General features: G+C 42.1%; 1 protein-coding gene across 4 annotated transcripts; it reads right to left on the minus strand.

The window, feature by feature from the left end:
• Positions 1-880: 880 nt before the first annotated feature.
• Positions 881-13,764, minus strand: ssh1a (slingshot protein phosphatase 1a). 4 transcript variants are annotated; one of them, XM_049763574.2, is made up of 15 exons: positions 13,569-13,764; positions 11,519-11,556; positions 7,749-7,849; positions 7,082-7,146; positions 6,275-6,396; positions 6,073-6,141; positions 5,907-5,972; positions 5,455-5,649; positions 5,221-5,314; positions 4,884-5,012; positions 4,747-4,793; positions 4,502-4,648; positions 4,099-4,299; positions 3,327-4,032; positions 881-3,243 (listed from the first exon to the last, which is right to left on the minus strand). In XM_049763574.2, the coding sequence occupies exons 1-15, from the start codon at positions 13,647-13,649 to the stop codon at positions 2,179-2,181; spliced, it is 3,126 nt and encodes a 1,041-aa protein (XP_049619531.1). In that variant the 5' UTR covers positions 13,650-13,764; the 3' UTR covers positions 881-2,178. The 4 variants fall into 4 exon arrangements, with proteins under 4 accessions (XP_049619531.1, XP_049619530.1, XP_049619532.1 ...); XM_049763573.2 differs by lacking the exon at positions 13,569-13,764 and adding an exon at positions 9,557-9,894 and having other exon boundaries at positions 11,519-11,534; XM_049763575.1 differs by lacking the exons at positions 11,519-11,556; positions 13,569-13,764 and adding an exon at positions 9,568-9,740.
• Between the last annotated feature and the right edge of the window lie 327 nt (positions 13,765-14,091).

Below are 14,091 nucleotides of genomic sequence, written 5' to 3' on the forward strand. Positions count from 1 at the left end.
GTAGGGGTGCATTGGAAATTGTAATCATTTTCTCATGGTAAACATAGTAACGCACAAACAGACCACATACTTGAATAATAAAAGAATAATAGTGGGTTGGAGACCCACACCTGGTGACTGACTGTAGACTGACTAGTTTGCATGCATGATGTTTTTTAACAATCGCTCTGTCTCACATTCAAAAGCAGCTTTAAATAAACACATTGTAGATTTGAAAAAAAAAAAAAAAAAAAAAAAAAAACTAAAAAAGAGTTATTAGTTGCTCATATTAAATCTGTGCAAAACAATTGTAATTCAATCCGGGTAGTATTTCACTAGATTAAATTCTAAAGCCTTTGTTTTAGGGAGAGGCTCAACCACGAAACAATCTCGTACAATGCTGAGACATGAAAAAATATTTATGCGCCTGTCACATGACAGCGTCTCATCACGTTATTGTACACAGACCTATTATTCCGTTGGAAGGCACGCGCGGTCATTCCTTTCGGGGCCAGCAGAGCAACAAGAGCGTGTAACTTAAGTCATTCATTGATGTCATGCAAAAAGGGTGGGGAAGCTGAATGTTATATAACCTGGCTATTAGGAATAACGCACTCCAGCCAAAGCACACGGATGACAGCACGATGACGTAATGATGAAACGCACACACGCACCTCATCAAAGTTAAGTCATTTGGCAAATATGAACGTTCGGGGCAGTTTTCCCGTTTAAAAAGACCCCAAAGCTGCAACACGCGTGTGCTGGAGCTTGTAAAGTAATTCTCCTACTTTGGGTTGCTTTCTTACCTGTTCGACTTCCCCGATGGTTGCGCATTTTTCATCATCAAACCAGCCCCATTAAATACAGTATTATCCGTAATAATAATAAAGCACATATCTAATTATATTTAATGAAAAATTGTTTATTTTCATAATTGACACGTACAATTAACATAAAAAGTGCAATATGCATTCAAACTACAGCAATGTACAGTACAAAAGTTACTGCATACTTTTAAAAAAAAAGGTTACCAAATAAAATGATGTAACCTATTGTGATCGTAGTTTTAAAAAAAAAGTGGATATGAGCATAAAAGCCTAACAGCAATAAGCCCAACAACTCCCTCAAGTTTTTTTCCGCATTTCTCCCAAATGTGCAAAATGGTGTGACAGCATTTAAATACATGATTGACATGATGGTTACATTGTACAGCTTTAATTTAATGAGACAGCCACAGAGCTTTGGTTTTTCACATTTAAAAATAATGAATTGAATGTTGGCAATCCTCAAGGTTGACTTCTTTTTGTACTCACAGCTTGTCAAAGATGTTCATAGAACTATGGCAAAAGAAAAAGAATTTCTGATATGAAATCCTGAATTTGCATTACATTAGACAGACAGCATGATTGCTCATTACTTTCCCAAAGATCAATGAAGGGAATGATGAGGTGGTTAACATCTCAACGTTATTTTGGAAGATAGCTTGTTATGTACCAGTACATCTTTTTTTTGTTGTTGTTGTAAAAAATAATAAAGACCTCAAAGGAACAACACACTCAGAAAATTATTCTGATGTTGGCTGAAGATCGTGAAAAGCCAAGCTCTCACCACTTTTCATTTCAATCACTCATTCAAGCTCACAATTCCTCACGCATCAATTTCATCACTTTATCTCAACTTCAGGGAGAAACAGCTTTCGTGAATTCAACATGAAAGCCTGTGGCACCTAAAACAAATAAACTGTGTAGTAAACAACTACAATCATTAATACTTACAGAACAACGCTTTCTGACGGGAATTAAACTGGTTGTCAATAAACTTTGTACCAGGCGGATTTAAAAAAAAAAAATAAATAAAAAATAAATGCAGATGGATACAATACCATTTTTCAGTACATACCACCCATGGTATGTGAATTGGAGGTTGCTCTCATCCTCTATCTGCCTTCTCCCTAAAACCGTGTGCCTCTCTGGTCTCAAACATAAGGCACTTGTTTCTCCCAACCAAATCAGAGGTGATATGATGGCTTCTCTTGTCAGATACAGCAATATGACTTTCACTGTCAAAGTAGTTTGACAAACAATGTGGCAAATAAGTGAATGCTTTATATATATCTTTTTTTTGTGTCCACAATCTGTACAACCCTCCACGGCGCTACGTGGCGATAAATGAGGGGAGGCCGGAGTACCAGCGTGCGTGTCAGCTTATGGGCTCCCCTGCTCGAACTTTCTCTGCGGTGTGCAAATCCCGGCAGGGTCGGGATTGAACAGGGGTGGCAGGAGACTCCCACTCCATTCTGTGATCTGGCTCCGGGGACAGTGAGAGAAGCAGTAGTGTTCCTGCATCTGAAGAGCAAGCGGAGCACAGGTCCTCAGAGGAGATATCCAGGCTGTCCAACTTGGCCAGCGAGTTGGACCGTTTGAGCCTGGACGACACAGTAAGGCCCGCCAGACGCATCCGTGTCTCGATCTCCTGCGCCCGCTGACGGACCAGGCCGGGCTTTCCTCTCACGCTGCGCAGACTGTCACTGCTGGAGCTGCGCGTCAGTGTGGCGCCGTGAGGCGAGGAGGTGGGGGTGAGCATACCTGACCCCACCACCCCCAACAAGGCTTCATTGGTGAGGGGAACAACCAGAGGCTCCAACCTTACTTGGCACGATGTAGATGATTTCATCAAGTCTCTTGGAAAGACAGAGAAGTCTTCCTCTTCCTCCTTGTGCTGAAAGTTCTTGGACATGTGCAAAGGTTTAAGAGAATGCAGGCTCTCTTGGGTCAAACCCGAAAGTCTCTCTAGTCTCTCTGCATGGCGGCGCACCACACCTGACCTCTGCAACGTCACAAAGGTCTCCGTCTGCTGAGTCGGGTGGCAAGCCACGGCGGGTGTATCTTTGTGCAACTCCATGGCCACCAGCTCAGGGAGAACCTCCAAAGAGCCTACAGATGGCCTACTATCAAGCTCTATGTTGACATGCAACACATCGCCACAGTCCTGCACCCCGACAACATGAAGGGAGTCAGCTGGCTGCGGCAGTACATCGGGGAGCGCTGCAGAAACAAATGAAGCGCTGTTGGCACAGACGGACAGAGACGGGGTGGAACACTCGAGGTCGTCAGAAGATAGCAGGAATGGAGTGTTTGAGATGTCAAGAGGCTGGAGTTTAAGGCAAGGATCTGAAACCGAGGTTAGAGAAATGTGCTTCCGCTTGGAATTCAAATCCCTCCGTGAAAATAAAGACACATCGGCTGCAAGAGTGGCAGCTGTTCCCTAAAAAGAAAAAAAAAATGAAAAATATGTGTGTGTGTAACATATGCAAAGCCTCATTTTCATGTTTCCAAATACAAACTCACATTGATGTTCTGGTAAGAGGTAAAACGGTTGTTATTGTTGGAATTATCGTTCAGGGTTGCCAGGTCCATGCCATTGCTGTCGGCTTCCGCTTCCACCTCTACGTCCCGCGTTTCCTCCGCTCCTCCGCCTCCATCCCCACCCCCTCCGTCATCTGGCTGCATCAGGACCTCCATGTCCGCCTCCTCCTTTTGCACATCTTCCTCATCCTCCTCCTCCACTGTGCTAAACTCCAGTCGCAGACGCAGCTCCTCCAGGGGCTCCGGGCCACGGTTGGAGGTCTGGGCTGCGATGCCCTCCGCTGTCGAGCCAAAAGGGGGAAGACCCAGACCCTCTCGGCCATCAAATGCCTCATCATCCAGCAGAGCGTCTCGCTCAACATCTTCAATCTCAATGAAAACTTTCTCCATGCCGAGAAGCGGGGGGCCACGCACGGGGGTTGAAGGCTCACTATCCAGCGCAGAATCAGACAGCCTCCGGAAATAATAGTTGTTGTAGGCGGGGTCGATTTCCAGGGCCACTTTTCTGCAAGGGGAGGGGCATGCTGCGCCTCTATCGGGCAGCGCATCTTCACAGCAGGGAGACATTGCTGGCTCTGGGGTCAGGTGATCTCCCTCTTCCTCACCAGAGCACTGGGTTGAGACCTGTTGGCCCTCGGTCATCTCGCAGTCTGCGTCCGGTTGCCACAGCTTGTTGTGACGCTGTTTGCTGAACGGAGAACCAAAGAACAAGTCAGTGTGCACAGAGGATGTTTATACAACAATGTGCACATACCTCGCATCAAGGATGCCCTCATACTCTGCCAGCTGTCTCATGAAACTCGGGTTCGGTCGCGTGATGCTTCTCTTTTCCTTGACAAAGTTGTACGCCTTCTCTAGCGACCAGCCGTACTCTTTCATGGCGTACGCAATGACTGTGGAGGCAGATCGGCTGACACCCATCTTACAGTGAACAAGACACTTGGAGTAGTTTTTCCTGGTGAGGAGAAGGTTAAAGTCATCAGTTAACATTTTGGGAGTGCACTCTCGGAAAAGTTCGGGATATGTGGCTAACGAGTGTCATTCTGGGACCCGCTGCAAAGGCAACGTAAACTGAATAATGCAAGTGAATAGCGTCTGACAGACGAGCTGATTATATAAATGGGTAAAAATTGTTTTTCTGCTCCATCAGGACTCACTTTGCTTTAACAATGAAGTTGTACGTATCATTCCAGTGAGCCAGCAGGTCGGTGGCCTCTTCGTCATACACGCGTATGTTGTGATAATGGAACGTGCCTGGAAAAAAGTTGTCTATCTCTCGGGTAACATTGAGGATATAGCCCACCCTGAGGAAGAGAGATAAAGGTCATTCCTTCTTGCTCAGATTACAATTTTGCATGTGGGTGTGATCATCACAGCTATTGTACAATATGAAATAAATCACCCCGTCTCTTGCAGTTCTTCCAAATTTGACGCATTCCATTCAGAGCCCTTCAAAGAAAGAATAAATACATAGGTGAGGCAAAGTATATTTTCATTATCCTTCCAGACAGTTTGTCGATTCAAGATAAGCAGCTCTACCAGGTACACGTGGTCAAAGATGAGTGTGGCTTTGTCCATCTGGCCCAAAATCAACAGCATCTCATTGTCGATGAACTCTTTGAATTCCTTCAGGTTGCAGCTCATGTGCTGCTCCAACTCAGTGCGGATCTGACAAAATAGTAATATTATGTACACAAAAACATGACAGTGTGCATATATCGCTGCAGTATATTGCTGCAGCAACAAATGAAGTAAGAACACAGTGTCGAGATAATAAAAAAATAAATACGCCCATAAACTTAGTCATAAAGAAGCATAAATATGAAGGTAAACAACAAATGGAATCAGGTGCCCCATGTCAGTCATAGTTAGTTACCTGTTTGGACGTGACGTTCTCAAGATCCTGGCATGTCATGATGCTTCGGAGTTTTGCTCTGATAAGGCACTCTGTTCTCTCTCTCTCCGAAGGCCTATCAAGGAAAAAGTTTGTTTATAATCTGACACATAAGAGATAACACCATTGCAAAACTCATACACACTTTCAACACTAAGGTTGAAGAGAATCATCTTGCACAACGTTCAGATTTTTATGTAATTTATGATGACTGACTTGTCGACAAACATAGTAGGCGAGTCTGGGCGTGTGGATTCCAAGTCCTTCATGGTGTTCCATTCGTTGATACAACTTTGCTCTGAAGCGATGCAGCTTTCATAGTAGCCCATCCAAGTGAGAGCCATGCCCCCAGGGAAATAGTTGTACCTACGGGACACCTCGCAGGCCTTGTGGAGCACCTGGAGAGCTGACCTATGGAAGCAGGGAAAGGCTTTTCATCCAAACCAGCTGAACAGTCACACCAATGTGCCGTTTTGTGTTCCAACTCGAGTAATGTGCACAACGCTGTCATTTCCAGCAGGTGGCGTACTGCTGTGGCCAGTAAGACAAAAAAGCCTTTGCGGTGCAGATTGGCTGTGTTTAACACATGCCATCGGGAGATTTGTTGTGCTGTGTGTGTGTCATGAAAGAAGACCGCACAATACGAGACACTCCGGAGGATTACTCACCACATAGCCTGCACTGACACCGGTTTAAAGACATGAGTCCGCCCCGCCGTAGTCACAGTAAAGCCCCTGCGGTGAAAACAAAACAGATGGTCACTCTACCAGCTGGAATGCCATAAACTGTTGTTTGCGGTGTTGATATGAAGGCAAATGTGACTGTGGCACTCACCCATCTCCATCCAGATGGATTTTACTGTCACTCCACAGAGGTAGCACCATGCCAATCGAACAGCTTTTGCTGGCAGGAATACGAAAACACGAGTGTAATATTGTCAAATGAGCAAAGCAAAACAAAAAGCACCCCCCCCCACATACACACATGACAATGCGAGTGTTATTCATACTAGCACATTCTACAGCTGTCTTCTCACCAGTCTTTGTTAGTAAAGTCGATTCCCAGTAGGATGTTCTCCTCTGTGTCCTGCCGTCCACTGGTGTATACAACCACCATGTATCGCACACGATCTAACCATGCACTCTCCAGCCGCACGGCCTACTCAGGGACACACAATGTACATTCATTGGAATTAAAAAAAAAAAAAAAAAAAAAAACATGTTACAGTTGTATTCATGCTAACGGCAAGGACGTTTTCTACTACAACTATGTAGAGCTGCCACGCCAAATGACATCCAATGGGCAGTCTAACCAGTATGTGTCTGTTTCATACTTCCAAGATTCCTTCTAACTAACGCACGGCATGGAAACATTTGGTCACACTCTTTAAACCATGCTGCTCAAACCTGCTCTCACAACTGATAATTACAAAGAACAAGCGGAGTACGTATATTTAGCACACAATAAATGACATCCAGTTGACTGTGCCAGGTAAGACACTAACTGGATGTGTGCGTGTGTTTTTGGTTAGCGTGACTACACTTACAGTGTATCTGGGGTGGCAAAATGCTTCACTTTTTCCACATTTTGTTATGCTACAACATGCATCAACAAAGTATTTAACAAGTCTCTCGTTTTTTAAAAAAAAATATTTTAAAATAAATGTTAATTATTTTAACACTACCCTATTTTTAACACGAACACTCATTAAGGGGTGCTGTGTGTAGAATGTTGAGGAAAACTTTTTTTCCTTCAATTTTGGAAAAAGGGCTGTAACATAACAACCTGTGTAAAAAGGGAAGTGCTGGGATTTTTTGGGGATGCTCTAGATGTTGTTTCTCACCAGTTTGATCCGGTCCTCTGAGCGAAGAATGTTTATCATCACTTGGAGGTGTTGTGGTAAGTCCCCTGTTACAGAGCATTGACGACAATTGTCTCAGACAGTGAGTGATTCAATTTAAAGGTCAAAGAATTCCAAGGGGTGTAAATGGACCCATACTCCCAAACAACACCCTATTATTTTCTACAGATGTTTTGATTCTTGAATTGGTTTCCCCTTTTAACATGAGCAAAAGAACAAGAGATATCAGTTCAACTGGATTGTGAAACTGAGTGTGCAGGACCAAGTGCGATGACAGACAACTGTTGATAGGAAGGCAACGCCGTTTGAGTATGTTAACAGACTAAGTGTTTCAGCAAGACAGGTGTTAATTACAACCTTTAGCATAAAACAGAATGTACAAGACTGTTTGGTCACGTACATTGCAGCTTGACGTCATGTCTTACCTCAGGCATTAACAAAAGCCTGATCAAAATGTGTGTCAGGCTGTAAAGGTAATGTAAGTAGATAATTCCACTGATTTCCAATTTGTTTAAAGGAAAGTTTCAGACAAGTTAAATGAGTCCAAGGCTGACCAATTTGGTAAGTCTGACAGATTGTTTGGAAGGCAAATCTAAAAAAATCAAATAAAAATGCAGAACAATCGTCAGGTGTTTGTTGTAGTTCTCACCTGCATGCTTGTGGTGAGGATGAACTTTTTGGCCCTGCTGAGAGCTCCCTTGCTGCAGGAAGAGCGCAGCACCCTTCACCATAAAGAAGCTCTCACTCAAGCTGCAAAACACAAAGGTGACATCAGTAGATGCGACAGATGAAAATGTATTCTTTTTTTTCTGCCTTTTAAAGAAAAGGGCCAGTGAGACTCAGAACTAGGACATGAGTCACTTAAAAAGAGGGTTCAGTTCACTTAATGGCACGTAAAAACATTTTGACCATAACTCATGGTTCTCTGCTGGTGGTGAAATAACATCTCAACTCAGTGAATACAATAACCCTGTTTACTTGTTCTCTCTTCACTTTGACCTCAATGTAGTCCAACCTCAAATGACAATTACAATTTCCAAGCTTCATTATAACCAATTAACTGCTCACACCTGCCTATAAAATCTGACAACAACAAAAAGTGAAACGATTCCTCCAGGCTGACTTCAGTCGTTCCATTTCTTTGAAAATCAATGTGAGCACATTCATCCTTGAACTTGGCAGATGGCGGGCGCCTGCCTTCTTGCACGTAAACTATGACATCATTAGGAAATTTCAAAACTGTTGAATGACGGGTACACACCGTAATTCAGGTAATTGCAAAGACTATGAAAATAAAAATGTATTGCTTATATCCTGCTGAATAGGAGTCATTCATTTCAGAAAAAGACCGTTACTAAAACAAACTTAGTGTGGCGACTGCTTTCTATGAAAAGCCACCGATAGGCTTGAGCGAGCTCGTAACCGTATGACGCAATCAGGTTCAAACAAATCCATGCTCCTCCATTCGTGGTGGTTTAAAATGGTACAATACAAAAAAAATTACAAAAAAATAATAATAGTGTACCTGGTAATTTGACCTAACAAAGTATCGACCCCAATGTCCCAGTAAACAGGTGTCAATTTTTTTTTTTTAAATCTGTGACGATATCTACCAATTACTAGAAATATTAATACTATTCAAAGCCTAATACACATTTATGTCCTTACACTAAGAACACAAAGACATTGATTTTCTCTCAAGCTCTCTGTCACACAACTAGAAATCTGTACAGCAGTGTAGTGTCTAAAAAATCCAGAAGAGCAAGCTGGCAGCAAACAGACCTATTTGACAGGAACAATGAACTTCCTTTTGTTAGCCTCACAATACATTCCCTCCGCCCTAAGCACCATGGAAAAAAGGTTCCACAGAAACAAAGCATGTGGGTAGACTTTGCAAATGACCGCTTTTGTTACACTGTGGTGCATTTAGTTTTAATTTGTTGGATATGAGATTTATACATATCAGAGAGGGTCTCGGGCTGTAATAATAATATGAGCCTGAACAGCCGGAGCAGAAAGAGAGACAAGCAAATGCTTGCTGTTCAGTATGGTGGACAAATTCCAGCTGCTCATTTCAACAGCAAACTCAACACAAAGGTCACAGGACTTAGATAGGGATAACTTCAGCTCATTCGCAAACTTTCATTAAAATAACTGTGGATAGAGTAGCAAAGAAAACAGCGGACTATGGGAAAATGCTTCACAGATTCCAAAGTGCTCATCCCTTTCCAACGGCGTAACCCAAAGCTGATTTTTTTTTTCTTCTGAAGATCTCAGTGACGGAATTATTAAATTTACAGGTCTGGACAGAATGACATCATTTTAACAATATTGACTAATGAATTAAATTTGAAGGGAGGGAATGACATTTAAGTGACCGCGTCTTCTGAGTATTTTTGCTGTTGTTAGAAATAGAAAATGTTAGTTCCCAAGCTTAAGAGCCTTAACTTCACTCACAGGTGCCGCACCTCACTATGGGTCGACATGGCATTCTCCACAAAATAAGGCAGCTTCATCACAGCCTCATGAAAGGCTTCTATAACCAGAAGCATCCTGTTGGATCCACAAGCCACTTCCTCTTCGCCAGCCTTCAGAAAAAAAGAGCCATGAGGCGGTGCCGGTTCTGAGTCTTGACTCGATCGCTCTATGAGTGACGGACTGACAAGACAGCCTCGACTCATCCACTCTGCTCGGTGCTGTTTAAGATTCCACTCCTTCTGGAGCTCCCTCCCTTCCCTGAGTGTCTGTGTGTGGCTCGCAGACTGGATGAACATGCTGCAGTCTCCACCCGCCACCTGAGACAAACACAACTGTGCTTATGTAGTCTGTGTGTGCTGGCTCACAAGTGTGCCAAAAGCAAATCATGACATGTTCTTGCTGTAGAAAGCAGTCCTGCTGTTACCAGATGTATTTTTTGTATCTGTAAGCTGAAAATAAGTGGTTTCGTCTGTCATTATAATTGGCACTGTAAATGATACGCATTTGATTTCAACTTGTTTTGCCAGTACAAAAAAAAATCTCCACCTACAGGATCTTGTTTTGATGTTTGTAAAGTTTGACGAAGAAGAAGAACCTGTCATAGTGCTTTCTGGGGAACTTCCTAGGACCAAAAAAGCAGCAAGAACTGGCCACCTGCGAGAGGAGGCAAAAACTCTCAAATGTCATTATATGTTGCTATCTTGTTTCTCTCTTCAAGTGTTTACCAATGTTTGCCATAAACTTACATGCACTAAAAACAAACCATATTTAAAAAAACGAAGATTTTTTTTTTCACAAATCAGAACAATTCTTGGGTGTATCAACAATCTGTCAATGATCAAAAATACACCAAGATTGAATAATTCTAGCACACAACACTTGCTGAAATAATTACCAGCAGTAACTGGCCACTTTGACTTATTTCAATGGGAGTAACCTTGAATACACAGATAAAAGGAGTTACGAGCTTAGTCACAATTATGTGTCAATGTATCAATTTACACTACGCCTGTAGAATGCAAGTCCATTTAATATGGAATCATCCAATAGAAGCTACATTCACTTGTGATTTCCGCACAAGTCTAAACACAACGGTATGTCAGAAATGTGTACAATCTTGAAGCTAGACACAACTTGTCTCATGCAGAGTTAGATCACTATGCACAGTTAGGGTCAGTGCAGAGGTGTTGAAAAACATTTTGAGGCCCGGAGTAATTTTATAAGACAATTCTAGATTACTTACGAAACGACACTAGTTTTATTTGCAAAATAAAAAAATAAATACAACTTTCTCAGTAGATCTATTTTGTACTTATCAACATTATACAAGCCAGTGCAAACTTTGAGAACATGCAGGAAGACATAAGAGCAGTTATACGGCTCAGATGTAAAAGGATGGCGTGCTCTGGTGACTCCGAACTGGAGAAGTCAAAAGGAAGAGATCGACTTCTATGAGTCACAAAAAAAAAAAAAAAAACATTTCAGAAACAGGTTTATTGGGCTGATAAAAATAGAAACAGGTCTGTTTCCACAACAGTCCTCAAAACTCCCAAAATATCGTGGCCGTTCCATGTTGAAAACACTTTTGCCACTGTGTCCACATTTTCTATTGCCTTCATTTTAAAGGGTTAGGGCATATTTTACAGAATAATATGTCTTTGTGAAAGGTTAAGTTTTTCAACCCTTTGCCAAAATGACACCTTTGAACCAAATTCTCCTGAGGAAAAAAAACATGTCTTCAATTTGACACTAATTTCATCTTGGCTGATGCCAACTCTCATGTTGCCATTGTAAGAAAATTGTAAAACAAGACTGTGTATGAGCATACAGGGTTGCAGAAATATCCTGCCTTCGTCTGGTTCTGTGTAAAATGCACAGGCGGACAAATACTACATACATCTATTTAATGGTGATGTGTAAGTGATTTGAGACACATCTTACCTTTGATTCATACGCCGCTCATCTTCACTCCCAAATTCCTGAAATAGAGCAAGGAGAATATCTTAATTACACTGTGCAATTTTTAATGGTATATAATGCGGACAAGCTAAAACATAAGCATACATAAAGATATTAGACAATCAATCGTTATTTTGGGGCCAAGGAGTTACAATTCGATGCTATCGGGGCACCTGTATTGTGCCATGATGCTAAACTACTACCAGGTAAATTGCTCTATTATTAGATGATACTGTGGGTAAATGTTGATCGTTTTCAAAACTAAAAACAAACGTTTGCTGATGTCTTATGTTGAAAGAAAACAAAAACACAATCCGTCTGCTTTCGCGGAGAATGCCAAACACCAGAAAATATTTACTGTTGAGAAACTGAAATTCAAAAGATTTGTACACATTTAAATTAAACGTCTCTGAATGATTTAATTACCAAAATATTTATCGATTAATGTAATAACCGATTCATCATTGCACCATTAGTATGATTAAACAATGTGGTTAACGTGATACGATGCAAGTGTATCTGTTTGAGTAGCAGATGTTGGTGGTATATGCAGATGGGAGGGGTATGTTTATTTCTGATCAATCATTATGCAGTTATCACATTTCATTTCCCGTCCGATGCTCTTGAAGTGTAAATCGGGTGAACTAATCTTAAAATACAAGCTACTGAACATTAGCATCTATTACATTTCTGTTCATGCTTTCTTTTCCTGCAGTAGTACTCCACCACTGCACCCACCCCTCATAGAGCCGATGACATCATAGCTGCTGCAGCAGTTTTTACTGTTCCGTGTCACCGGACAACAGCAGGCTGCGCCAACAAATACTGATGCCTTTTTCAATTAGCAAAACTAAATATAAAAGTAGGGACTACTGCACAAATGTGAACAGCTACTGTGTAGTAAGAAAGTCATGCATGCTTACACTGTGCTATTTGGACAAGGTCATTTCAACACCACTTTTTGTGGATTTAAGATAGCTGTGGCCAAAAAAAGAAATGTAATTTTGAATCAAAATGCTGATTGTTTCAAGCTATCGAGTAAGTACATACTAAGAATGATAAATGAGTATGATACAACACAAAGCATGAAGTGAAAGGCCTACTTCAACAATTTTGTCATTTTGATTGCAGTAGGGGTGCACAATACTAGTGAGAGATTTTGGTCCGTGTTGCCTTTCATTGGTTAAGTGATGACATTTTAAAATACAGCCCAATACGAGGCAGTGCATTTAGACATTTTTAGTTCGGATCGTTGCTAAACTTGGTAGTTAGCGCCCCCATCAGATAGTAAAGACGAAGGTAACAAATCTGTTAAATTTGAAATGGGAAGTTGCTGTCATTCTGAACCAAACATTAATTCCAAGTGAACCGCCTCCCTCCAAAACGACAAAATAACACCGCCATGAGGGGTGAAAGTCTTTTTAATCGACAAATCCCAACAGAGCCGTCCAACGATCTGTTTCTGAAATCTAAGCAGCAATATGTCAATCCAAGCCATCAAATAAAACAAGAACGTCTCACAAGCTCTAAGACTAAATGTCTATCAGAGAATGAAGGACAACTTCAATAGAAGCGCATGGATGCAGTCTGCGTTCTTAGAGTGGGCAGAGTGTTTAATCAAATTAAATTAAAACGTCATTTTCACTGCTAGCCAAGCACGTCACGACCAAGCTACCGTTAGCTGCATTGCTTAGGAACCCAGCGCAAGCTAATCTTTGTTATCGTGATATCCCTGACCACGTAAGCGAATGTAATGGAAGCACTGGTTTGTTTGCCACTTCATTGAGCTAAAAAGCAACGAACGGCCGCTCGTTAAGTCTTCCGGCAAAAGGCCCTTCCTCCGGCACCATTTCCCCTCGTTAGCATCTTCCCATAAACACCACAACACCCTGAAGCATTTTTTTATAATAATCTTAATATTATTATGATGACTATTATTATTATCCTTATTATTACCATTTCCATCATCATTATTACTAGGATTATTTTTATTATTATACATCCATAACACTCCCCCACGGAGAGAACAGACCTCGCCCGCAGTGGTGGTCGTGGTGCTGGCGGTGGACGCGGCGCTGGGGGTCGGGGACCGCTGCAGAGTAACTAACGCCATGGCTGGAAGCGGAAGATGGACCGGCGGCCGTTGTGGCCTGGTGAAGCTGCCTGCTTGTGCTAGCTAGCTGCCCGGCTAACGACCCGCCTGGCGCAAACTGAATGAACAGATGGACGGAAGACGGAGGGGCGGTAGAGAGTGCCTCCACCGACCTCACGTCATGACACTTTCCATTGATTGGTACAGTAGTGTCGTACAGCGTACACTACTTGCTGTCATAGTTTGCGCGGATGATTCAAATGCAACATTCAGAAGACGTGAAGGGAAAACAGCATCAAAATGGATTGTGTTCAGAATACACGCACACTTCGTACAGTACACACGTGACTTGAATACTCGAGTATTGTGTATTTGATCAAGTTAGTACTGGTATCTGTCTGGGAAAAAAAAGTGGCATCGCACATCTCAAGTTAAAAAAACACTACTTGTATACACTGTTGTC

Source organism: Syngnathus scovelli, chromosome 3 (assembly GCF_024217435.2).
Source record: "Syngnathus scovelli strain Florida chromosome 3, RoL_Ssco_1.2, whole genome shotgun sequence".
Lineage (NCBI taxonomy): Eukaryota > Metazoa > Chordata > Actinopteri > Syngnathiformes > Syngnathidae > Syngnathus > Syngnathus scovelli.

Excerpts from the sequence above, each read along its gene's own strand:
- ssh1a (XM_049763573.2), bottom strand. The coding sequence starts at position 9,873 with ATGTTCATCCAGTCTGCGAGCCACACACAGACACTCAGGGAAGGGAGG. Across the intron at positions 7,147-7,748 it reads TCCTCACCACAAGCATGCAG|GGGACTTACCACAACACCTC; the intron begins GTGAGAACTACA and ends GCTCTGTAACAG. Across the intron at positions 5,650-5,906 it reads GTGTCAGTGCAGGCTATGTG|GTCAGCTCTCCAGGTGCTCC; the intron begins GTGAGTAATCCT and ends CTGCTTCCATAG.